General features: G+C 38.6%; 1 protein-coding gene across 10 annotated transcripts in view; it reads right to left on the bottom strand.

Moving 5' to 3' along the window:
• LRRFIP2 (LRR binding FLII interacting protein 2) overlaps positions 1-25,394 on the bottom strand; it is a 133,412-nt gene that overhangs the window by 7,357 nt on the left and 100,661 nt on the right. For 4 of the 10 annotated variants that reach the window (XM_032162093.2, XM_032162095.2, XM_032162101.2 and 1 more), the window contains 5 exons: positions 18,430-18,522; positions 16,194-16,286; positions 9,594-9,695; positions 9,179-9,311; positions 7,104-7,153 (listed from right to left, as the gene is read on the bottom strand). In XM_032162093.2, coding sequence (XP_032017984.1) covers positions 7,104-7,153; positions 9,179-9,311; positions 9,594-9,695; positions 16,194-16,286; positions 18,430-18,522 — 471 coding nt within the window. The remainder of the gene's footprint in view (positions 1-7,103; positions 7,154-9,178; positions 9,312-9,593; positions 9,696-16,193; positions 16,287-18,429; positions 18,523-25,394) is intronic. The other 6 variants (XM_032162092.2, XM_032162096.2, XM_032162097.2 and 3 more) reach the window with 2 other exon arrangements.

Genomic DNA, 25,394 nt, shown 5'->3' with positions numbered 1-25,394 from the left:
GCACACCAGGAGATTGTGTCACGCACCTGGCTCGGAGGGTCCTACGCCCACGGAGTCTCGCTGACTGCTAGCACAGCAGTCTGAGATCAAACTGCAAGGCAGCAGCGAGGCTGGGGGAGGGGCGCCCGACATTGCCCAGGCTTGCTTAGGTAAACAAAATAGCCAGGAAGCTCGAACTGGGTGGAGCCCACCACAGCTCAAAGAGGCCTGCCTGCCTCTGTAGGCTCCACCTCTGGGGGCAGGGCACAGACAAACAAAAAGACAGCAGGAACCTCTGCAGTCTTAAATGTCCCTGTCTGACAGCTTTGAAGAGAGTAGTGGTTCTCCCAGCACGCAGCTGGAGATCTGAAAACGGGCAGACTGCCTCCTAAAGTGGCTTCCTGACCCCCCGAGCAGCCTAATTGGGAGGCACCCCCCAGTAGGGACAGACTGACACCTCACTCGGCCAGGTACTCCTCTGAGACAAAACTTCCAGAGGAACAATCAGATAGCTGAATTTGCGGTCCACGAAAATCTGCTGTTCTGCAGCCACTGCTGCTGACACCCAGCCAAACAGGGTCTGGAGTGGACCTCTAGCAAATTCCAGCAGACCTGCAGCTGAGGATCCTGTCTGGTAGAAGGAAAACTAACAAAAAGAAAGGACACCCACACCAAAAACCCATCTGTACTTCACCATCATCAAAGATCAAAAGTAGATAAAACCACAAAGATGGGGAAAAAACAGAGCAGAAAAACTGGAAATTCTAAAAAGCAGAGCACCTCTCCTCCTCCAAAGGAACGCAATTCCTCACCAGCAATGGAACAAAGCTGGATGGAGAATGACTTTGACGAGTTGAGAGAAGAAGGCTTCAGACGATCAACCTACTCCGAGCTACGGGAGGAAATTCAAACCAATGGCAAAGAAGTTAAAAACTTTGAAAAAAAATTAGATGAACATTTAACTAAGATAACCAATGCAGAAAAGGGCTTAAAGGAGCTGATGGAGCTGAAAGCCAAGTTTCGAGAACTACGTGAAGATTGCAGAAGCCTCGGTAGCCGATGCGATCAACTGGAAGAAAGGGTATCAGCGATGGAAGATGATATGAATGAAATGAGGCGAGAAGAGAAGTTTAGAGAAAAAAGAATAAAAAGAAATGAACAACGCCTCCAAGAAATATGGGACTATGTGAAAAGACCAAACCTACATCTGATTGGTGTACCTAAAAGTGACGGGGAGAATGGAACCAAGCTGGAAAACACTCTGCAAGATATTATCCAGGAGAACTTCCCCAATCTAGCAAGGCAGGCCAACATTCAGATTCAGGAAATACAGAGAACGCCACAAAGATACTCCTCGAGAAGAGCAACTCCAAGACACATAATTGTCAGATTCACCAAAGTTGAAATGAAGGAAAAAATGTTAAGGGCGGCCAGAGAGAAAGGTCGGGTTACCCACAAAGGGAAGCCCATCAGACTAACAGCTGATCTCTCGGCAGAAACTCTATAAGCCAGAACAGAGTGGGGGCCGATATTCAACATTCTTAAAGAAAAGAATTTTCAACCCAGAATCTCATATCCAGCCAAACTAAGCTTCATAAGTGAAGGAGAAATAAACCACTTTACAGACAAACAAATGCTGAGTGATTTTGTCACCACCAGGCCTGCCCTAAAAGAGCTCCTGAAGGAAGCACTAAACATGGAAAGGCACAACCAGTACCAGCCACTGCAAAAACAGGCCAAACTGTAAAGACCATCGAGGCTAGGAAGAAACTGCATCAACTAACGAGCAACATCACCAACTAACATCATAATGACAGGATCAAATTCACACATAACAATATGAACTTTAAATGTAAAGGGGCTAAATGCTCCAATTAAAAGACACAGACTGGCAAATTGGATAAGGAGTCAAGACCCATCAGTGTGCTGTATTCAGGAAACCCATCTCACGTGCAGAGACACACATAGACTCAAAATAAAGGGATGGAGGAAGAGGTACCAAGCAAATGGAAAACAAAAAAAGGCAGGGGTTGCAATCCTAGTCTCTGATAAAATAGACTTTAAACCAACAAAGATCAAAAGAGACAAGGCCATTACATAATGGTAAAGGGATCAATTCAACAAGAAGAGCTAACTATCCTAAATGTATATGCACCCAACACAGGAGCACCCAGATTCATAAAGCAAGTCCTGAGTGACCTACAAAGAGACTTAAACTCCCACACAATAATAATGGGAGATTTTAACACCCCACTGTCAACATTAGACAGATCAACGAGACAGAAAGTTAACAAGGATACCCAGGAATTGAACTCAGCTCTGCACCAAGCAGAGCTAATAGACATCTACAGAACTCTCCACCCCTAATCAACAGAATATACATTTTTTTCAGCACCACACCACACCTATTCCAAAATTGACCACATAGTTGGAAGTAAAGCTCTCCTCAGCAAATGTAAAAGAACAGAAATTATAACAAACTGTCTCTCAGACCACAGTGCAATCAAACTAGAACTCAGGATCAAGAAACTCATTCAAAACCGTTCAACTACATGGAAACTGAACACCCTGCTCCTGAATGACTACTGGGTACATAACGAAATGAAGGCAGAAATAAAGATGTTCTTTGAAACCAACGAGAACAAAACACAACATACCAGAATCTCTGGGACTGGTAGAGTCCCAGAGATTCAAAGCAGTGTGTAGAGGGAAATTTATAGCACTAAATGCCCACAAGAGAAAGCAGGAAAGATCCAAAGTTGACACCCTAACATCACAATTAAAAGAACTAGAAAAGCAAGAGCAAACACATTCAAAAGCTAGCAGAAGGCAAGAAATAACTAAAATCAGAGCAGAACTGAAGGAAATAGAGACATAAAAAACCCTTCAAAAATTAATGAATCCAGGAGCTGGATTTTCGAAAAGATCAACAAAATTGATAGACCACTAGCAAGACTAATAAAGAAGAAAAGAGAGAAGAATCAAATAGACGCCAATAAAAAATGATAAAGGGGATATCACCACCGATCCCACAGAAATACAATCTACCATCAGAGAATACTACAAACACCTCTACGCAGATAAACTAGAAAATCTAGAAGAAATGGATAAATTCCTCGACACACCCTCCCAAGACTAAACCAGGAAGAAGTTGAATCTCTGAATAGACCAATAACAGGCTCTGAAATTGTGGCAATAATCAATAGCTTACCAACCAAAAAGAGTCCAGGACCTGATGGATTCACAGCTGAATTCTACCAGAGGTACAAGGAGGAACTGGTACCATTCCTTCTGAAACTATTCCAATCAACAGAAAAAGAAGGAATCCTCCCTAACACATTTTATGAGGCCAGCATCATCCTGATACCAAAGCCCGGCAGAGACACAACCAAAAAAGAGAATTTCAGACCAATATCCTTGATGAACATTGATGCAAAAATCCTCAATAAAATACTGGCAAACCGAATCCAGCAGCACATCAAAAAGCTTATCCACTATGATCAAGTGGGCTTCATCCCTGGGATGCAAGGCTGGTTCAACATACGAAAATCAATAAATGTAATCCAGCATATAAACAGAACCAAAGACAAAAACCACATGATTATCTCAATAGATGCAGAAAAGGCCTTTGACAAAATTCAACAACCTTCATGCTAAAAACTCTCAATAAATTAGGTATTGATGGGATGTATCTCAAAATCATAAGAGCTATCTATGACAAACCCACAGCCAATATCATACTGAATGGGCAAAAACTGGAAGCATTCCCTTTGAAAACTGGGACAAGACAGGGATGCCCTCTCTCACCACTCCTATTCAACATAGTGCTGGAAGTTCTGGCCAGGGCAATCAGGCAGGAGAAGGAAATAAAGGGTATTCAATTAGAAAAAGAGGAAGTCAAATTGTCCCTGTTTGCAGATGACATGATTGTATATCTAGAAAACCCCATTGTCTCACCCCAAAATCTCCTTAAGCTGATAAGCAATTTCAGCAAAGTCTCAGGATACAAAATCAATGTACAAAAATCACAAGCATTCTTGTACACCAATCACAGACAAACAGAGAGCCAAATCATGAGTGAACTCCCATTCACAATTGCTTCAAACAGAATAAAACACCTAGGAATCCAACTTACAAGGGATGTGAAGGACCTCTTCAAGGAGAACTACAAACCACTGCTCAATGAAATAAAAGAGGATACAAACAAATGGAAGAACATTCCATGCTCATGGGTTGGAAGAATCAATATCGTGAAAATGGCCATGCTGCCCAAGATAATTTATAGATTCAATGCCATCCCCATCAAGCTACCAATGACTTTCTTCACAGAATTGGAAAAAACTACTTTAAAGTTCATATGGAACCAAAAAAGAGCCCACATCACCAAGTCAATCCTAAGCCAAAAGAACAAAGCTGGAGGCATCACGCTACCTGACTTCAAACTATACTACAAGGTTACAGTAACCAAAACAGCATGGTACTGGTACCACAACAGAGACATAGATCAATGGATCAGAACAGAGCCCTCAGAAATAATGCCACATTCTACAACTATCTGATCTTTGACAAACCTGACAAAAACAAGCAATGGGAAAAGGATTCCCTATTTAATAAATGGTGCTGAGAAAATGGCTAGCCATATGCAGAAAGCTGAAACTGGATCCCTTCCTTACACCTTATACAAAAATTAATTCAAGATGGATTAAAGACTTAAATGTTAGACCTAAAACCATAAAAACCCTAGAAGAAAACCTAGGCAATACCATTCAGGACACAGGCGTGGGCAAGGACTTCATGTCTAAAACACCAAAAGCAATGGCAACAAAAGCCAAAATTGACAAATGGGATCTAATTAAACTAAAGAGCTTCTGCACAGCAAAAGAAACTACCATCAGAGTGAACAGGCAACCTACAAAATGGGAGAAAATTTTTGCAACCTACTCATCTGACAAAGGGCTAGTATCCAGAATCTACAATGAACTCAAACAAATTTACAAGAAAAAAACAAACAACCCCATCAAAAAGTCGGTGAAGGACATGAACAGACACTTCTCAAAAGAAGACATTTATGCAGCTAAAAAACACATGAAAAAATGCTCATCATCACTGGCCATCAGAGAAATGCAAATCAAAACCACAATGAGATACCATCTCACACCAGTTAGAATGGCCATCATTAAAAAGTCAGGAAACAACAGGTTCTGGAGAGGATGTGGAGAAATAGGAACACTTCTACACTGTTGGTGGGACTGTAAACTAGTTCAACCATTGTGGAAGTCAGTGTGGCGATTCCTCAGGGACCTGGAACTAGAAATACCATTTGACCCAGCCATCCCATTACTGGGTATATACCCAAAGGACTATAAATCATGCTGCTATAAAGACACATGCACACATATGTTTATAGCGGCACTATTCACAATAGCAAAGACTTGGAACCAACCCAAATGTCCAACAACGATAGACTGGATTAAGAAAATGTGGCACATATACACCATGGAATACTATGCAGCCATAAAAAATGATGACTTCATGTCCTTTGTGGGGACATGGATGAAACTGGAAATCATCATTCTCAGTAAACTATCGCAAGGACAAAAAACCAAACACCACATGTTCTCACTCATAGGTGGGAATTGAACAATGAGAACACATGGACACAGGAAGGGGAACATCACACTCTGGGGACTGTTGTGGGGTGGAGGGAGGGGGGAGGGACAGCATTAGGAGATACACCTAATGCTAAATGAGGAGTTAATGGGTGCAGCACACCAACATGGCACATGGATACATATGTAACAAACCTGCACATTGTGCACATGTACCCTAAAACTTAAAGTATAATAATAAAAAAAAAAAACCAAAGGAAAAAAAAAGAGAAAACTTCAAATCACATGACTATCTTCAAATTACGCCAGAACACTGGAGAGAAAGAGAATAGGATACAATCTTCCACAAATAGGAGAAAAATAGATCACAAATCAGAAAAGATCAGAACTCAAAATGTTCATGAAAACTCAACAGCCATACTCGAAGTCACAGCACAATGAAGAAATGTCTTTTAAAAAAATGTTAAGGAGAACAATGGCAACTCAGGATTCTCTACCCAGCCAAACTATTTTAATCAAGTGAGAGGGTAAAATGAAGACATATTCAGGCCTGCAAGGTCATGAAAAATTAACAATTAACAATCCACAAACCCTCTTCTCAGGAAGCTACTGGAATATGTACCAAAATAAGAGAATAAATAAGGAGAAAGGCATGAGACACTGGAAAAAGGGAACCCAACCTAAATCACATGCAAAGAAAATCCCCAGATGCCAATAAAGGGTGACCACATCTATGTGCCAAGAGGGCAAGCCATTAGTTTAGAAAGGGACAAGTCAGATGCACCAAGATTCAACAAACTGGAACTGAAAGAACACCAGATGCACCTGAAAATAGTGGGATTAATCTACTGTTGGAGATTCTGTGGCTAAACTGATGATAGAAAACCAAGCAAATACAAAGAAAAACCGTAACCTTAACTTTAGCGGAAACTAATAGTTCTCAGGGAGATGATCCTAGAATGCAACCTAGCTCCACTGTGAGTAGTGTTTAGAGGGTCCTAATGACACAAGCAGGCTGGAATTACACTGTTCCTTTATTAGGAGGATATGAGAGTGGAAAATAAGTATGTGTGTGGCAGGGACAAAGGATGAAAAACAGCTAAATCCTCATCTTCCATAAAAGGATATCAATATAGCAATGCCTGAAGGAGAACAATCAAGATGCAACGTAAGTATGTTATACAGAGATACAAGGACGGTACACAAGAATCAGCTAAAAGCATTTAACAGAAATGGTCAGGGGCGAGGTCAGAGGAGCCAGGGCAGGGGACTGCTGTGTTCATAACAAACTTTGTAAAAAACTATATGACTCCTTAAACTATGTGTCCTTAAAAAAATGTTTTAAGAACAGAAAATAACAAAGAGGTAAAATATGAATTATCTATCCTTCAAATGTCACTTGAGTACTGATGTTTGAAATAAGCATATTTCTTTTTAATGAACATTTCAATTAGCTAGTATTTTACCATGTAACTTTGTTAAAATTATATTACACTCCAATAAGAATGCCTTTACCTGTGACAGCAGTTCTTCCTTCTCTCCAGCAAGTTTTCGTAGCCTTACATCTAAAACAAATGAAAAAGATCGTAAACTAAATATGTGATGATGTAGTATATAAACAATTACAAATTTTTCAAACTCATAAACATAATATTATCTGATAAATTACATTACTTACAGCTCTGACTATCCAAAGAAATACAGGTGTTAACAGCATTACAGAAAAGTTCTTAACTATCTAAAACGTATTTCCACATAACTGATATTTATCAGGGCACCAAATCCAACATTTGTTCCCCACAGCAGTGATTTGCCACTTAAAGACAAACTGAAGTACAAAGGAGGTCATTTCCTTGTTTCAAGCTTTCACTAGTAGACAGACAACTCAAATGTCAAGTGTGTTCCTAAAGGCTGAGCCCTTAGCGGTAGAGATCCAAATATGTGAAAGAAGATGGGGTTAAAGCAGGACTGGGCAAAGGAAGCTAGAGAAGAGAAAAGAGAGGAGCACAATGCTGGAAGAAGCAAAGTCCCCAGAAGCTAGTAGGGAGGGAAGGGGACCCACTCCAAGATGTGGGCAGCCAGGCCAGGCGTGGTGGCTCATGCCTGTAATCCCAGCACTTTGAGAGGCCTAGCTGGGTGAATCATTTGAGGTCAGGAGTTCAAGACCAGCCTGGCCAAAATGGTGAAACCACATCTCTACTAAAAAAATACAAAAATTAACCAGGCGTGGTGGCAGGCGCCTGTAATCCCAGCTACTTGGGAAGCCGTCTGAACCCAGGAGATAGAGGTTGTGCATTGCAATGAGCTGAGATCGCGCCACTACAATCCTGCCTGGACAACTGAGTGAGACTTTGTCTCAAAAAAAAAAAAAAAAAAAAATATGTGGGCATCCATGGGTGGATCTGCGGCTTGGCAGCATCATTAGGGCTCACTCCTAGCTTGTGGAGGTTTGATTCTTCCCAAGCCTGCATTAAAATAGGCCCCTTCAGCTGAGGAGATACCGTGGTTCACTTAAAAAAGCAGCTGACACCTGGCCAACCACTACCCTCTGTAAACAATTAGGGTCACAGCCAAATACAGATTTTGGTTTCTTCTGCACCTTCCAAGCAGATCTGCCTGCTTGGACCTGCAGACGAGGGAAAAAACAGCAGGGAAACACCCTGGGCTGCCTATAGCCAGACTCTCATTCCATTCTCCAGATCTCTCTTGCTCACTCAGCATCGTGTTTTATTCAAAGTGCCCTACAGTCACATTTCTGGAATGCTCCACATTAGAGAATGTGCTTACTAACTTTTAAAATGTTTTTCAGTTTGCTTCACACTTGTATCTCTCACTCCTCTAAGAAGCTTACACATATATGAAAACAAGATGAAAAATGAAAAAAAGATTGTTTTTTTAAACAATAAAAGTGAGCTAATGATACAGTAGCTATCTGTGCCATTTTTCTTCCTCTAGAGTAGATTTCTTTGTGGGGTCAATGGATGGGCGACTTTGATTTCTCGGAGAGAGGTGTCAGCAACTTTGTGGTTTCCTGGAGAGAGGTGTCAGATTCTCAAAGGGTTAAATTTAAGAGGTTTAGACTTTAAGAGTCTGGGAAGCCCTGCTCTGGAAGTCATACTTCTCTGATATCTTTTCGGTCATCTGTTTCTTGGCTTAAGAAATGTGGTAGAAAAGAGGTACAGAACCCTGGGGTAAGTAGTAGAACATAAAACCAGATGTTCCAAGGATGAGAAACTTATAACACACTTGAGAAGTCTCCTGCTAGCCTACTGCTCCCCTAGCACAGGTATACTAGACTATCTTTTTGCAGAAAAGTTTGTAGTTAAGTAAAAACCAATGTGTATAGGCCTATAGTACTTCCATCCACGGGCCTTACAGTTACACTTATTGCCTTACAATGACCCAGATGCTGGTTTCCCAAGGTCAAGGATGTCTGAAGACAATGTGCCAATTGCTCAGATTCTTCTCGTTAAGGATCTACTTGAGTCTCAGCCCTTATGCTGTTTTTGTTTTCCAAGCTGGGATATGAAAAAGCAGAAAACCCAATAGGGTAACATTAATCCAAGTCAACATAGCAACCAGTATCTTACCTAATGGCCCTTCTCCTGCTGACTCCAAGACCTGAGCAGCTTCCTGAGACACAACAGTGATGGCTCCAGCCACTGGTTCATGACTGACATCACCATTGGGAGTGCCATCGGGGATTATAACTAAGCCATGTTTCTGCAGGGGGTGAAAAATCCACCATCACAAAAGGCCCATATGGAAGCAGTAAGCTCTGTGAGGTCACTCTGCAACAATACATGTTTGCTACAGGTAAAACCTGGTTAGAATCAGTTACATGAAATATAGCTCTGTGGAGGAAATAGCTTAAACCTACCAAATCTGGATTAGGGAATAAACATTGTAGTTTGTATTTGGGCTAGGAAAGATGGCAGGATGAAAGGAAGGAAGATAGAGAGTAAAGCAGTGAGGGACCTGAACTCCAGGCTAATGCTAACATACCTCTTCCGTCTTCACTGTCTCCTGCAGGTCAGCCAGCTCCTCTCTGAGCATATCTCTCTCATTCCTAAGGCAGGCAATGTATTCTTTCTGTTTCTCTAGGGCCTGGTTTTAGGTAAGGTAGCAAGGGAAACAATGGCACAGAAAAAGAGCAGGTGAAAGGTAGCAGAGAAGTACCTAATTCAAATAAGCAAAGATAAAGGCATAAAAAGCAAGGAAGCAGTCAAAAGACTGGAAACAAACAGTCAGATATGGGAGGAGATACAGAGTTACATGGATATACATCTCCAGAAGAGAGTTCTCATAGAAACTGGTTCTCATGCATAAAGTTGGCAAAACATGTTTAATCACATCAAGCAGGGAAGTAAATCTTCCCAGTCAATGAAAAAAATAAAACAGGAAAAGGAAGATAGAGAGAGCAGCCAGAGCAAAATAAAGCTTTCCTTACTGACTGCCTAAGTACATTTTTATTTGGTGAACAAAAAAAAACCCCACATTTCATGTTTAACTAAAATAGTTTATTCAAGAATACAGTTGATTTTTTAAAAAATAGTTCTGGAATAAAAATAACTATTATACATAAGGTATTTCAATTAAATATTGGCTGTAGATTTTTCTTCAAGTAGTGTGGCAAAATACTCAAATACCACTTAATTCAAAATAGTCAACCTCCAAAAGGATTCAAAGATCAACTTCTGACAATTTAATTAAATATAACTGAGACTCATTTGGCTTTCTGTTATACTCCCAAAATGTGAAAAACAAAACAAAACACTGACAAAATAAATACAGCCAAGCTATGAACAGTTACAGAATATGGATTTCAGAATCAGGCTTTTGGGTCCTGGCACATACTTGTCCTATGCCTCAGTTTCCTCACCTGAGAAACAGAAGGGATAACAGCACCCATCCCAAGGGCAGAGGCATAAATCAAGGTAAAGCATTGCCTGTAATGCCTAGATAGCAGGGACAGTTCAGGAGAATCAGGTTGGTGATTTCATTTGTAAATTCCCTGCCATCTCCTTAATCTCACAACTGTCAGCTGAGGACAATGCAGAAGCAGGAACATACTTTGGTCATCGATGAAAAATAAAATCTACTATGAAAAAATAAAATCTATTGTAAAAGAAAATAACCCAGAATTAAAAATACACCCAAGGTAAGTAGTCTATGCAGGAATCTGATAACTGGCCTATTTGAAAAAGCCTTTCCCCAAATATTTTTGTTCATATATTTAATGTCTTCTGTTAGCATTCCCATTAATCCAAGAAGTTAAACTATATCAGGTAACTTTCCTCTCAGTTCACTGGGTTTGGAAGTGGGACAGCGAATTGCTGAGAAATTGATAGTTGAATAATTGGGCAATTTAAAAAATCATTATCATCCTGTTTTGCAACCAAATAGGGAGCAAGTAAATAAGGGATGATAGCAACTACAATTTGTATAGCACAAATTATATGGCAGGCACTATTTTATATAATTTCTCTCTTACACATTATTTTATATTTGAAACCTCTACATATCCTGTGAGGTACTTGTATTATCCCCATTTAACAGATCAGAAAATTGAGGCTCAGAGTGGTTATATTTTTTCACCCAAAGTCACAGTAAGTGGCAAAACCAGAAAATGAATCAGTTGTTTTTGTTTCCAAAGCCCTTAAATAGTTTTTTAAATATCACAGCTCTATGAAGGCCACATTATATTCCCTATTGTTAGCCCAGATGATGCTAGGAAAGGAGTCCATAGGGCAAATCCTACTCTTTACTTATCCAAACTGCAATGTCAATATCTGACTTCTTTTCAACAATTTACATTCACACTATATGATGTGTCTCAAGTCTGCCTGTGAATTAACAATGTGCATTTCTAGTACCATCTAGCTAGTGTTAACACTCCATTATGTTAATAATTAATAATAAATGAAACATTGGGAAAACAAAGCACAACAATACTTTCCCATGTGTTGAGTGTCACTTTAATCTTTATGGATTAGGTATTTTTGGTTACTGGTATCTGCATGCATAGTCATGTTTCACCACATATAAGTGGGTAAATGATCACTGTCACAACATGCTCCATATAAACAACACCACTGAATATAAAAGACCTCTGAGGAACAGGCCAATTTGAAACTAGGAATTCTAGCAAATGATATACATGACATTTGCTCCTCTTCCACATCTTATTGCACTGGGTTTTATTTTTACCTTCGGACTTTTTAATTTCCTCTTCCCATAATTATAGATGGGAAAATAAAATACATCCTGTAAATTCACGCATTTCACCACAAAGTTTGAAGACTACTAAAATACCTTATAATTGGATCAAATGTATTCACGCTGGATCTAAAACCCTCCATATTACCTGACCATATAACCACTACCCTTGTGTTTGTGTGCAACAATAGCTCCTACAGTAGATTTTTTTTAGGGTAAAAAGTACACGCTTGTAGAGTTCAAAATAATTCTTTATCCCTGACCTAACCTCAAATCCTACCATCCAGAAGCCAAAAGGATGTGTATAATGGGCTGAACTTTTGGGCAAGGGGTTAATTCTCCACATAATTGTACTGGGGAACAAATATCTTTGGTCAGAATGGAAGTGGAGTTTATGTTGGGCTATAGAGGTATGCAAGTTCTTCGTATGCACCTATTCTATACATGGGCTCCTGGTGTTTAGAACCGCAGTGGAGCTAGAGGCAAGACCACTAATGAACTGAACTTTAACCTGGGAATAATGGACATATTTCTTCTTAAGTTACTAAATGTAAATCTTAAAAATGAAGCTAGAGACAAGTAGTTACTGACCACACTGAAAATGTGTCTTAAAAGTCAAGGAAGGACCATTGCCCTTGTATTATACTGATAACAAATGTTGGCAAGGACATGGAGAAATTGGAACCCTTGTTCACTAGTGGTGGGAATGTAAAATGGTACAGCTGCTACAGAACACAATATAGCTGTTACTCAAAAAAATTAAACACAGAATAATATATGATCCAGCAATTCCACTTCTGGGTACATACCGAAAACAACTGAAGGCAGAGTCTTGAAGAGTTATTTGAATACCCATGTTCACAGCAGCATTATTCACAATGGCCAAAAGGTAGATGTGTCGATATATCAACAAAAGAATGTGGTATATACATACAATGGAATATGATTCAGCCTTAAAAGGGATGGACATTCTGACATATGCTGCAACATGAACCTTGAGGTCATTATGCCAAGTGAAATAAATCAGATACTGTATGATTCCACTTATATGAAGTACCTACAGTAGTCAAATTTACAGAGACAGAAGGTGGAATGGTGGTTGCCATTCCACCAGGGGTTTGGGAGAAGGGACTGAATGGGGAGTTGTTTAATGGTTACAGATTTCAGCTGGGGAAGACTAAAAAGTTCTGATGGTGGTGACAGTAGCACAACAACATGAATGTACTCAATGCCACTGAACTGTACACTTAAAATAGTTAAAATGGTAAATTTTATGTTATTTGTATTTTAGCACAATTTTTCAAATTAAAATTAAAAAGAGTCAACTAGTGATTCAACAACTTGGAAGAATCTTGAGGGACTTACACAGAGTGAAAAGGGATAATTCCAAAAGGTTAACATATACTATGTAATTTCATTTTTATAACATTCTTAAAAGAGCAAAACTATACAAATGAAGAAAAGATTAGTGGTTCTTAGGGCTTGGGAGGGGAAGGGGAGATAAAGGCTATGACTATAAAAAGGCAAGAGGAGGAGAAATCCCTTATATTGATGGTAATGTTCTGTATCTTCACCATATCAAGGGCAATATCCTGGTTGTGATATTGTACTATAGTTTTGTAAGATGTTACATTTGGGGAAGATTGAGCAAAGAATATATAGGATCTCTCTGTTAGATTTCCTCTCTTTTCTTCCTTTTTTTTTTTTTTTTTTTGAGACAGGGATTTGGTCTGTTGCCCAGGCTGGAGTGCAGTGACATGATCTCGGCTCACCGCAACCTTGGCCTCCCAGATTCAAGTGATTCTCATGCCTCAGCCTCCCAAGTAGCTGGGATTACAGGTGTGTACCACCACGCCTGGCTAATTTTTGTATTTTTAGTAAAGACAGGGTTTCACCATGCTGGTCAGGCTGGTCTCGAACTCTTGACCTCAAGGGATCCACCCTCTTTGGCCTCCCAAAGTGCTGGGATTAAAGGTGTGAGCCACCATGCCCAGCCCTATTTAATTTCTTACAACTGCATGTAAATCTAAAATTCTGGCCAGGCACAGTGGCTCATGCCTGTAATACCACCACTTTGGAAGGCCGAGGTGGGTGGATCACTTGAGGTCAGGAGTTTGAGACCAGCCTGGCCAACATGGTGAAACCCCATCTCTACTAAAAATACAAAAATTAGCCGGACGTGGTGGTGCACACCTGTAGTCCCAGCTACTCAGCAGCCTGAGACAGGAGAATTGCTTGAACCCAGGAGGTTGCAGTGAGCTGAGATGGCGCCACTATACTCCAGCCCTGGGGAGAGAGAGCGATTCCATCTCAAAAAAGAATACTAAAATAAAATATTTTCCAATTAAAAGCCAAATAATTTATATTTTAAACTGAGACATCTGAGGGATTTCTATGGCTGGTTCAAGACTATCAGTTTAAAATACTAAGGCCCTCATACAAGCTAGAAATCCTGGGCCTACAGATCTGTGTTAAAGAAAATTATGTAAAGTCCTAAAAGAAGCCCATTCTAGATAGTGACCAGATTTTAACTAAAAATTTTAAATTACCTACTTTGCCCCACATGTTTTTTCACATCTTATCTCTCCCAAGCAAAAATTTAAATAAAATCAATGGTTCAACAAATTTCACTTTTCAATTTCAAATTTCAATTTTAAAATCATAATTTCAAAACACACCTAACAATTATTGATTTATTCCCCAGAAGGCTTTTCTAGGTTTAGATGGAATTTTTAATACTCAGCAATTTGAAAGTCAGAGAATTATCTATAAAGTAGCTTTTGTTCTTTAAATTTTTGGTCTACAAACTTTTTTAAAGAAAGGGTATCATTCTATTGCTTAGGCTGGAGTGCAGTGGCACGATCATAGCTCACTGCAGCCTCCATCGTGTGGGCTCCAGTGATCCTCCCACGTCAGCCTCCTAAGTAGCTGGGGCAGGTGCATGCTCTACAAATTTTAAAATTCTTTTGCAGAGACAGGGTGGGTCTCACTATGTTGCCCAAGCTGGTCTCAAGCTCCTGACCTCAAGCAATCCTCTGGCCTCAAGCGATCCTCGAGCCTTGGCTTCCCAAAGTGCTAGGATTACAGGCATGAGCCTACAAACTCTTAAGAGGTAATGTAATCTTCCCATGTGTATATTAATGAGAGAGGTCCTTGAAGTGATGAAAAAGACTGGATCCTGATGACCACTGGTTGGGCTTCAGAATGTTCCTAACAACATTCTGAGGGTATGATCCACAGGGTTTCATATCCAGGCCTGTCTCTCAGAGATGTTCTCAGGGATCTTTAACAACTATTCCCTACTCCCCCTAACCTTAAGCAGAACAAAACTTTTCTTACATGTTCTATTTCCTCTGCCCTTCCCTGACAAGGTAAGCCTCTGGCAACTATGGCTAAGTGGTTCCCCTACTGTAGAACAGAGAGCTCAGCCAGGTGATGGGACTGTCAATCAAAGGCCACATGAGATGAACTGGAGGGAATTTTTTCCAGCTTTTGGTGTACATGGAATCTACCTGCAAGGCTTAGCAAAATAGCAATGAAGACACTCATTTATCTGGGCCCTTACTTGGGGGAGTTCTGTGGTTATAATTAGAGACAGCCACCCTAGTAAGTCTTACATTCCTATCCATTTCTGTAATTGAATTGATTTTAATCTCTTCCTATTTTATTCACCAAGAATTTATAGGATGCTAATAACTTTCTCCCCACCATTACTCTCTTCTTTTCCAAATTCCTGTAATGTAAGGATATCAAGTTAACCACAGAGTTTGAATTGAATACCTGTGGCTGTTTCTGAATAAGAATCCGAAGGGAGGCCAGGTGTGGTGGCTCACGCCTGTAGCACTTTGGGAGGGCAAGGTGGGTGGATTACCTGAGGTCAGGAGTTGGAGACCAGCCTGGCTAACATGGTGAAACCCCATCTCTAATAAAAATACAAAAAAATTAGCTGGGCATGGTAGTGTGTGCCTGTAATCCCAGCTACTCGGGAGGCTGAGGCAGGAGAATCACTTGAACCCAGGTGGTAGAGGTTGTAGTGAGCTGAGATCATGCCACTGCACTCCAGCCTGGGCAACAGAGTGAGACTCCGTCTCAAAACAAAACAAAACAAAACAAAAAAAGAATCCTAAGGGAATACAGAGAAACTTCCTTTAAAAGTTCCTACTTACACATTTTACAAGCCTAGTGTTTGCTGAAAAGAAGAGTTCTTTCCAGGCACAACGTCAGGTTTTCCTATGGAAGTCTCTTTCTACCTCCTACTTACTCATTTTTTGTACTGTGTTAATGCTCAAGAATAATCAAAAGGACAGGTTTTTTCAATCTCTAGGTTAAATTCTACTGTAGTCCTCATCAATGAGCTTCTAACCAAAGCCCAATTTCATCTCATACCCCAATTTTTTTATCTTTCCAAAGAAGTGTCTCCTGGAGGTCAAACACCTCTTTTGTCATGGTGTCTATTTTCTGCTGCATGCGCTGCTTCTCCTGCAGAAGAAGAGGGGAAGAGAAGTAATAAAAGAGCAGAAAGAAAAGGGAGAGGAGGTTCAAGGGAGAAAACAAAAATAAAGCCGATAAAGAAACTTAACCAAAACAGAAAGTCTGTGATGAACAGGAAAAGCAAAATTGGTTTGCCAAAAGAAAAGATGACATTCACAGTCTTGGCCACAAGATTCTTATTGGCTTGCCCCTACAAAAGTAAGCAAGGGAACCAAGAATAACTGTTCCAACCACAGCTATGTGGCAGCAAGCCAGCTAGAATTTCTGTGTACATACAGCTCCATATGTATATTCTTTCTCTGATAACTGCCTTTTTACCAAACAAGAACTTACATGCCTAGAGAGGGAAATTTAGGTTTGTTTATGAACAAATGATCTTTTCTTAGAGAACAAGCAGTTTTGAATTTTATTTTTTAAGCAGAACTGGTCATTTTGAATTTGTTAGCAGAATCTATGACAGCAAGAACACCATGAATTTTGTATTATTTTAAAATTATATTATTTTGAAACATTTAAATTTAGCATTTAACAATCCTTAAATGACCTTTCTAATTAGGCAATGGTGCTTAACAGGTTTTCTTCTTATGCATTATTGGTAAATTATTATCTCCTCCTTTCCCTACTCATACATTAGGTATTTTACCATGGAATTTTCAATTCCAAAGACCAAAAAACATTATTTGTAATATTTAAAGTTTTTCAGCATAACCATAGATACTAACATCTAAAAGATGTTCATTCTAGATGTAAAAAACATCCAAAACTGCAGTTCTCAAAGTTTGTATACCTAGCACCCTAAGCTTTTAAAGAAGCCACAGTGACGAACTATAGAAATCAAGCATTATATTCTTCTTAAATGCAATTACAATTAATTACTAGAACACTTTACCAATACTAACTTAAGCTATTGAATTTGAGAAGCAGCCCCCAAAGCAGGTTTATTATTTTATGTGGTTGGCATTTTGGCACAAAAAGATAAAAGAACAAAAAGGGAAAGAATTTCACATTATTTTAAAATATCAGCAGGATACAGATTCTGGAAAATATGCTTCCTACCTTATATGGAGAAAAACCAAGAAAATTAACTTCACATGTAATCTGATAGATTCAAAAGGTTATCTGTATCTGCACTTGAAATCCACAAATTCTGGGTGTGTTCAATTATTCTTAATAATGACAAAAATTAACACCAGTCTTCAAATTTAAAAAGTCATTTCCTTTTCTCTATTAAATGGTTTTCAAAAATCATTTGTAGAGAGAGATATTAAGAGGTAGGTCTGAGGGGAAAGAGGGAAAGAGGGAGAGAAAAAGAAAGGCTAAGGTCTGAGTAGCCAGGAATGTGGACAAATGTGGTACGTGAGATCTCTCTCCTGGGATCATTAACATCTGTGCTTCCTGACATCTCTGGCATGTCAACACTAACTTAACATTAGATGCCTTTGATAGCCACACCTAGATAGTGGGCAGGATCCCCCTTCAAACTTATTTCCATATTTATCTAAAAACATCGTCTCAGGAGGGAAAACCACATTTAAAGAAAAAAGATGCATGCAATGTAGTAGGCCTGCAAGGATGACTAATGTTTTCAAAGAGTTCTTGGTAGACTATGCTTCATTCCATTCCTAAGATGTTGCCAACAATGTGGCAGAGTCCCTTTGCTTGCAGAAACCTGAACCTTCAGACTAGCCATTCTTTACCTTTTTGTACAGAACGTATCTTGACGTTTCTTCTTTTTCATTTAGCCACCTGAGTAATGTATTTACCTGAGTGAAAATCAAACTTATTCCCCAAGAATCACGTCCCAAAAGATGGCATTCACTAATTCCAAAGAATAATGTTATTCTACAATTTTTCCTTTTGCCCATTTCCTAAGATATCTGTAGGAAACAGTGTGCTTAGGAATAAAAGACACAAAAATTTCTGCTACCAAAGTGGGGTAATGTTTATAGGATTTATAGTATTAATTTTTAAGCATGATCTGGTTTATGTTTGAAAACTTTTAGTGTACAGTCAAATATAAAGAGACAAACTCTGATGCATCTTAACTCTCCTTCCCTCCCAACACACACATCCTCATCCCATTCAACCCATTTTTTTCAAAATTAAGTATTCCCACAGTTCATGTACATACCTCAATAAGCTCATCTCTTTGCCGCAGGCCTTCTTTAAGTTCTTCCATTTTATGCTGCAGCACACTACACATATGTTTCTGCCTTTCTAACTCCTGTTATTAAACAAATAATATCATTTACACAGGTCATGGCACACAAGAAATTTGAACATATACAATACAACACAGAGGTTAAGCATGACCTCCAGAAACATGCCCAAACTCCTGATTCATAGTAACTTAGAAAAATTGTGTATTCTATAGAAAAGTTAAGAAAATTTTAAAATTTCATCTTGTATAATTATTTATCTGGAAAACCTGAACTAATCAATGACAAAATTATTAAAAACAAAAGATAATTCAGTAAAGTAACAGGTTATAAAATGAACATATACAATTCAAGGACATTCATATACAAATAAAATTCAAAGAAGGAATAATAAATGCAATATCAAAATAAAATCAATATTAAATAAAAAACATACATGTAAACTTACAAAATATATCAAAAACCTATATGAGGAAAATTATATAAAGCATTCCCAAAAGGCAGAGAAATAGGATTGAATAAATGGAAAGCCATACCGTCTTCTTGGATTAAAAGTCTCACAACAGTATAAAAATGCCAGTTCTCCCTAAATTAATCTATACATTTAATGTAGTACAAATAAAAATACCATCAGGTTTTTCTTTTATCATCAGAGCAAGGCAAGTTGATTTGAAAGAAAAACACAAGAAAAAGTAGCCAGAAAAATACATACTGAAAAAGAAGAAAGCCAGCCTTACTAGGTATTAAAACATATTATAAAGCTTCTATAATTAAAACAATGTTGTTATGGCACATGAATATAGACCAAGGGAGCAGAATAGAGAATTCAGGAAAACACCCATTTACATATACAAATATATTTAAAGACAACAAAAATAAGAGCATCTCAAATCAATGAGAAGGAAAGACTTTTAAATTAGTAATGTTGGGATAACTGGATATCCATTTGGAAAAAGATAAAATTGGAACTATACCCCATACCACACACCAGGACAAATTCCAAATCAATCAGAGGTTTATACAAGGAAAGAAAGCCAGGGAGTGAATGGGGGAAAAGGGAAGGGAAGGGAGAACAAACTGTACGGAATAAAAGTAACCAAGGAGTGGGGCAATCTTTACTGAAAAAATGACTCAAAAATCTACAAGCAATGAGGTAAAGGTACAATAAATTAGACTACATAAAAATCAAAATTTTGGGCTGGGCATGGTGGCTCATGCCTGTAATCCCAGCACTCTGGGAGGCTGAAGCAGGCAGATCCCTTGAGCCGAAGAATTCAAGACCCTGCCTGGGCAACATGGCAAAACCCCATCTCTATAAAAGAAAATTCAAAAATTAGCCAGGGTTGGTGGCGTGTGCCTGTAGTCCCAGGTACTCTGGAGGCTGAGGTGGGAGGACCACCTGAGCCTGGGGAGGTCAAGGCTATAGTGAGCCATGATGGTGCCACTGCACTCCAGCCTGACAACGGAGTGAGATTCTGTCTCTAAAAAATAAATACATAAATAAATAAAACTTTTGAATGGCAGAGAATCTCTAAAACTAGGCCAGGCACGGTGGCTCACGCCAGTAATCCCAGCACTTTGGGAGGCCGAGGTGGGAGGATCACCTGAGGTCGGGAGTTCGAGACCAGCCTGACCAACATAGAGAAACCCTGTCTCTACTAAAAATACAAAATTAGCCAGGCGTGGTGGTGCATGCCTGTAATCCCAGCTACTCAGGAGGCTGAGGCAGGAGAATCACTTGAACCTGGGAGGCGGAGATTGTGGTGAGCCGAGATTGAGCCATTGCACTCCAGCCTGGGCAACAAGAGTGAAACTCTGTCTTAAAAAACAAAGAGGCCGGGCGCGGTGGCTCACGCTTGTAATCCCAGCACTTTGGGAGGCCGAGGCGGGCGGATCACGAGGTCAGGAGATCGAGACCACGGTGAAACCCCGTCTCTACTAAAAATACAAAAAAAAAATTAGCCGGGCGTAGTGGCGGGCACCTGCAGTCCCAGCTTTACTCGAGAGAGGCTGAGGCAGGAGAATGGCATGAACCCGGGGAGGCGGAGCTTGCAGTGAGCCGAGACTGCGCCACTGCACTCCAGCCTGGGCGACAGAGCAAGACTCCGTCTCCCAAAAAAAAAAAAAAAAAAAAAAAAAAAAAAACAAAGAAACAAACAAAAGCTAGAAAGAAAAAAAGCACTAACTGCATAGAATAATAAGCTACGGAAATGGACAGTTTACAAAAAAGAAATAGAAATAGCTCTGAATATGAAAAGATACTCATACTAAGAGAAACGGAAACAAACTATTTGTCTCACCAAAATACTAGCAAAAGTTCAAAAACTTGACAACATATTCCAGAACAGAACTATGGGGAAAGAAATAGGCCCTCATACATTTTGGTGAGAATGCAAATGGTATAATGCTTACAAAGGAGACCACAGCAGTATCTGCAAAACTACATACCTTTCAACCCAGCAATCTTACTCTTCATCAGATACATTGGCAAAAATACAAAAAGACCTATGCAGTATGTTATTTCTACAGAACTATTTTTAACAGCAAAACATGACAAACTTGAATGTCTATTAATATAGGGAACTGGTAGAATAAAGTGTGGTACATCCATACTGTGGAATAATTATGCAGTGGTGAAAAAGAATGAGCAAGGTATCTCTATACGACATTCATAAGGTGATAAAATCTAGATGCACGACAGCATTTATATTAACAATATGCTACCATTTTTTAAGAAGAATAAGAAATACATATATTTGTACATATATTTTGAATGATATATATCTTTTTAGATTAAAAATGGCTACCTAATTTATCTTCTTGGATTTAAAAATTGGAAAGATAAACCATTAAAATTTAAAATTCCCTAAAGGAAGGAGAAAATAGAGATAAAGAGACAGGGATAGAAGATTAACTTCTTTAAATATATTTTCTTTGTTAACTTGACTCCAGATCTATGTAACTATTCTAGTTACAAAACTGTCAAACAAAATTAAATTTAAAAAGCAATTCCTAGTGGAAACAATTCAAGTGGCCATTGATAGATGAATGGATAAACAAAATGTGGTATATATACAGTGGAATATTATTCAGCTTTAAAAAAGAAACTCTTGTCACATGCTACAACATGGATGAGCCTTAGGACATTATGCTAAATGAAGTAAACCAGTCAAGAAAAGATACATTATTATATGATTCTACTTACTTATGCATTTGGTACACAGAGTAGCCAAACTCACAGAGAAAGAAAGTAGGATGGTAGTTGCCAAGGGCTGGTGGTAGGGAGAAATGGGGAATTGTTTAATGGGTATAGAGTTTCAGTTTCGAAAGATGAAAAATTTCTGGAGATCTGATACACACTAATGTGAATATGCTTCACACTACTGAACTCTACACTTTAAAATGGCTAAGATAATAAATTTATTGTTTTTTAATGACAATTAAATTTTTTAAAATAAAAATAATTTTAAAAGTAATTCCTAAATATTGAAAATAAAATGCAGTGAACCTAACTATACATCCAGTTAGTAGCACAGAAAGAAACTATTTCAAGTAACTTCTAAAAACAATAGTTCGGCCATACACAGACTGGTGGCAAAAATAACAGCCAAGCAAAACAAAATAAAAATCTTTTAACTATTTTCAGTAATTAAATTGTTGGTGTTAATGTTGGTATTGCTATTCTAGGCAACTTGGGATAAAGCAAAGAGAACAGAACGTAACATAATTACTATCATCCCTAGAAACTTTGAGAACTAGGAATTGTAGTGTAGGGGAAACAAACAAAGATACAGATGTAAGACAGAAGAGATTAAATAAAAACCCTAGAATCCTGCATATGAACTGAAACTATCAGCATGAACTCATAATATATTTTGTCATCAAAAACAAAAAAAAAACTTCACATACATATTTCCCAAATTTATCCACTGAAAAGACCCATAAACTGACCTACTTGGTGGCAATGAGCATCTCTGGCACTCATACTAAAACAGAACTAGGGCTTCTTGGACAAATGGCTGATTCCAGGTCTGGGGCAGAAAATGTACAAGATGAGACTGGGACATCTTCTGCCAGAAAGCAAAGAAGCTATCAAAAACAATTAGACTCGCCAGAAGTACTTGAGAATCAACCTCAAGAGGTTCACATTAGCCAAAGATGGGACAATTTTATCATCAAAAAGAATAAAAGCTGCAATGCAAATGAAGACATCAAATGCTTGAATTTATGACTTCATATTGATATTTTAAGAGAAAAGTAATTGGTCACAACCAATTCCTTTTTTTGAAAACTCATAGAGGGAGAAAATATTTGCAAATAATATATCTGATAAAATTCTTATATCTAGAATATATAAACCTTACAAGTCAATAATAATAAGGCAAAATCCAATTTTAAAATGGACAAAGGATCTGAATAGACATTTTGCCAAGGAAGATATGCAAATAGCCAATAAGTCCATGAAAATGTGTTCAAAATCATTAGTCACCAGGGAGATGCAAATCAAAACCACACCTATTAGGATGGCTAGAATAAAAAGGACAGATAACAAGTGTTGGTGAGGATGTGGGGAAATCAAAACCTGCATACGTTGCTGGTGTGAGAATATAAAATGGTGCAGCCACTTCGGAAAAGAGTCTGGCACTGTTCAAATGGTTAAACACAGATTTATCGTATGAAACAGCAATTCCACTCCCAAGTATATACTTAAGAAAAAAGAAAGCATATATCCAGACCATGAGCAGTGGCTCATGCCTGTAATTCCAACACTTTGGGAGGTCAAGGCAGGAAGATTGCTTGAGGCCAGGAGTTACCAGCCTGGGCAACATAGCAAGTCCCCATCTCTTAAAAGAAAAAAGAAAAAGAAAACTTATATCTAAAAAACAACCTGTACACAAATGTTTATGGCAGGATTATTCTTAACAGGAAAAAGTAGAAACAACCCAAATGTCAATCAATGCACAAATGGATAAACAAAATGTAGCATACCCCAAAAAATGGAATATTAATAGGCTATAAAAAGGAATTAAGTACTGATACATGGTACAACATGGATGAACCTTGAAAACATCATGCTAAGCGAAAGAAGCCAGTCACAAAAGACCATGTATTATATGACTCCATTCGTATGAGTCTAGAATAGGGAACTCTATAGATAGAAAGTAGATCAGTGGTTACTTAAGACTGAGGGGTTTGGGGGAAAGGAAGATGATACTAAAGGGCATATGGTTTCTTTCTGAGGTAATGAAAATATACTAAAAGTAACTGTGATGAAGGTTACACATATATGTGAATATACTAAAAACCACTGAAATGTACACTTTAAATGGATGATTTGTATGTTATTTGAATTATATCTCAATAAAGCTGCTTAAAAATAACATTAAATAGGCTGGGCGCAGTGGCTCACACCTGTAATCCCAGCACTTTGGGAGGCCGAGGTGGGTGGATCACCTGAGGTCAGGAGTTCAGGACCAGCCTGACCAACATAGTGAAACCCCATCTCTACTAAAAATACAAAATTAGCCAGGCGTGGTGGTCCATGCCTGTAATCCCAGCTACTCGGAAGGCTGAGGCAGGAGAATCACTTGAACCCGGGAGGCAGAGGTTGCAGTCAGCCGAGATTGCGCCATTGCACTCCAGCCTGGGCAACAAGAGCGAAACTCCATCTAAAAAAATAAAATAAATAAAATACAAAATAAATAAATAAAATAACATAAAATAAAATAAATAGGTAATGATAAAATCAGAACATCCCATTTTGCAGCCCCTAGTCAATTAAAGGATCTAAGCACACACCTACAGCATAACAGTCAGCCACATATCTGGGCCTCCTGAAGGAAGACAACTGCATCATCTATGAAGCAGACTTTCAAAAAAAACTGGTTATATTTGATTAAGCCTCTACGCCTAACTACCTATTTACAGAGAATACAGAGGAAAGGGAAACATGGTAAAGAAACTATGGGGACGAAAACGGAAAAACCTATAAGACTGGGAAATATTAAGCAACCTAGTTTCTTCAACATATATATTACAAGGAGAAAAAACATGAAAGAGGACCTATACATGAAAAGAGACTTAAAAGATTAATCAACTAATTATAAGGTGTGAAACTTATCTGGATCCTGATTTTTTTAAGTGTAGAAAAGAAAAATCATTTATGACATTTTGAAACTACTGAAATTTTAACAGTGATTGGATATGTAATATGAATTATTGTTAATTTTACAGGTGTGAAATGGTCTTTTGATTATGCTTTAAAAGAGAAACAATGGGCTGGGCAAAGTGGCTCTTGCCTGTAATCCCAACACTTTGGGAGGTCAAAGAAGGAGGATTGGGCAATACAGCAAGGCCCCATCCCCACAAAAAGATTTTTAAAAAACAGCCAGGCATGGTGGCATGTGCCTGCAGTTCTAGCTACCCCGGATTACTTGAGCACAGGAGATCAAAGTTACAGTGGGCTATGATCGTGCCACTGCACTCCAGCCTGGGGAGCAGAGCAAGACCCTGTCTGTAAAAACAATAAAATTAAATTAAATTAAAATATAAAACAAAATAGTTATTGTAATTCCAGGAGGAGGCACTAAAGACATTTTTAAAATTTTTATTAATACTGTATAATTATTATTGAACGGTCCTTCTCTACTCTCACTACCTGCTTCTGTAATGAAATACACCAGAGTGCCTGACCTCTTTGTGTATCTCTGAATATAAGCATTCTACTTTATAAAGCAATAGTTGTTTAGAACAAGAGAGCTCGGGGTAAAGGTGTGTTAGAGAGAGATACTGTCACAAAGTGTTCTGCATCACAGTATGTGAAGCAAATTTCCAGGGTATTAAAAAAACAACTTAATACATTTTAGGTTTGAAAAGTACAACAAGGCCCGGCACGGTGGCTCACAACTGTAATCTCAGCACTGTGGGAAGCTGAGGT

This window comes from Hylobates moloch, unplaced genomic scaffold, assembly GCF_009828535.3.
Source record: "Hylobates moloch isolate HMO894 unplaced genomic scaffold, HMol_V3 SCAFFOLD_8, whole genome shotgun sequence".
In the NCBI taxonomy this organism is placed as follows: domain Eukaryota; kingdom Metazoa; phylum Chordata; class Mammalia; order Primates; family Hylobatidae; genus Hylobates; species Hylobates moloch.
Note: the sequence above shows the minus strand (reverse complement) of the source record. Positions and strands in the feature narration are given on the sequence as shown.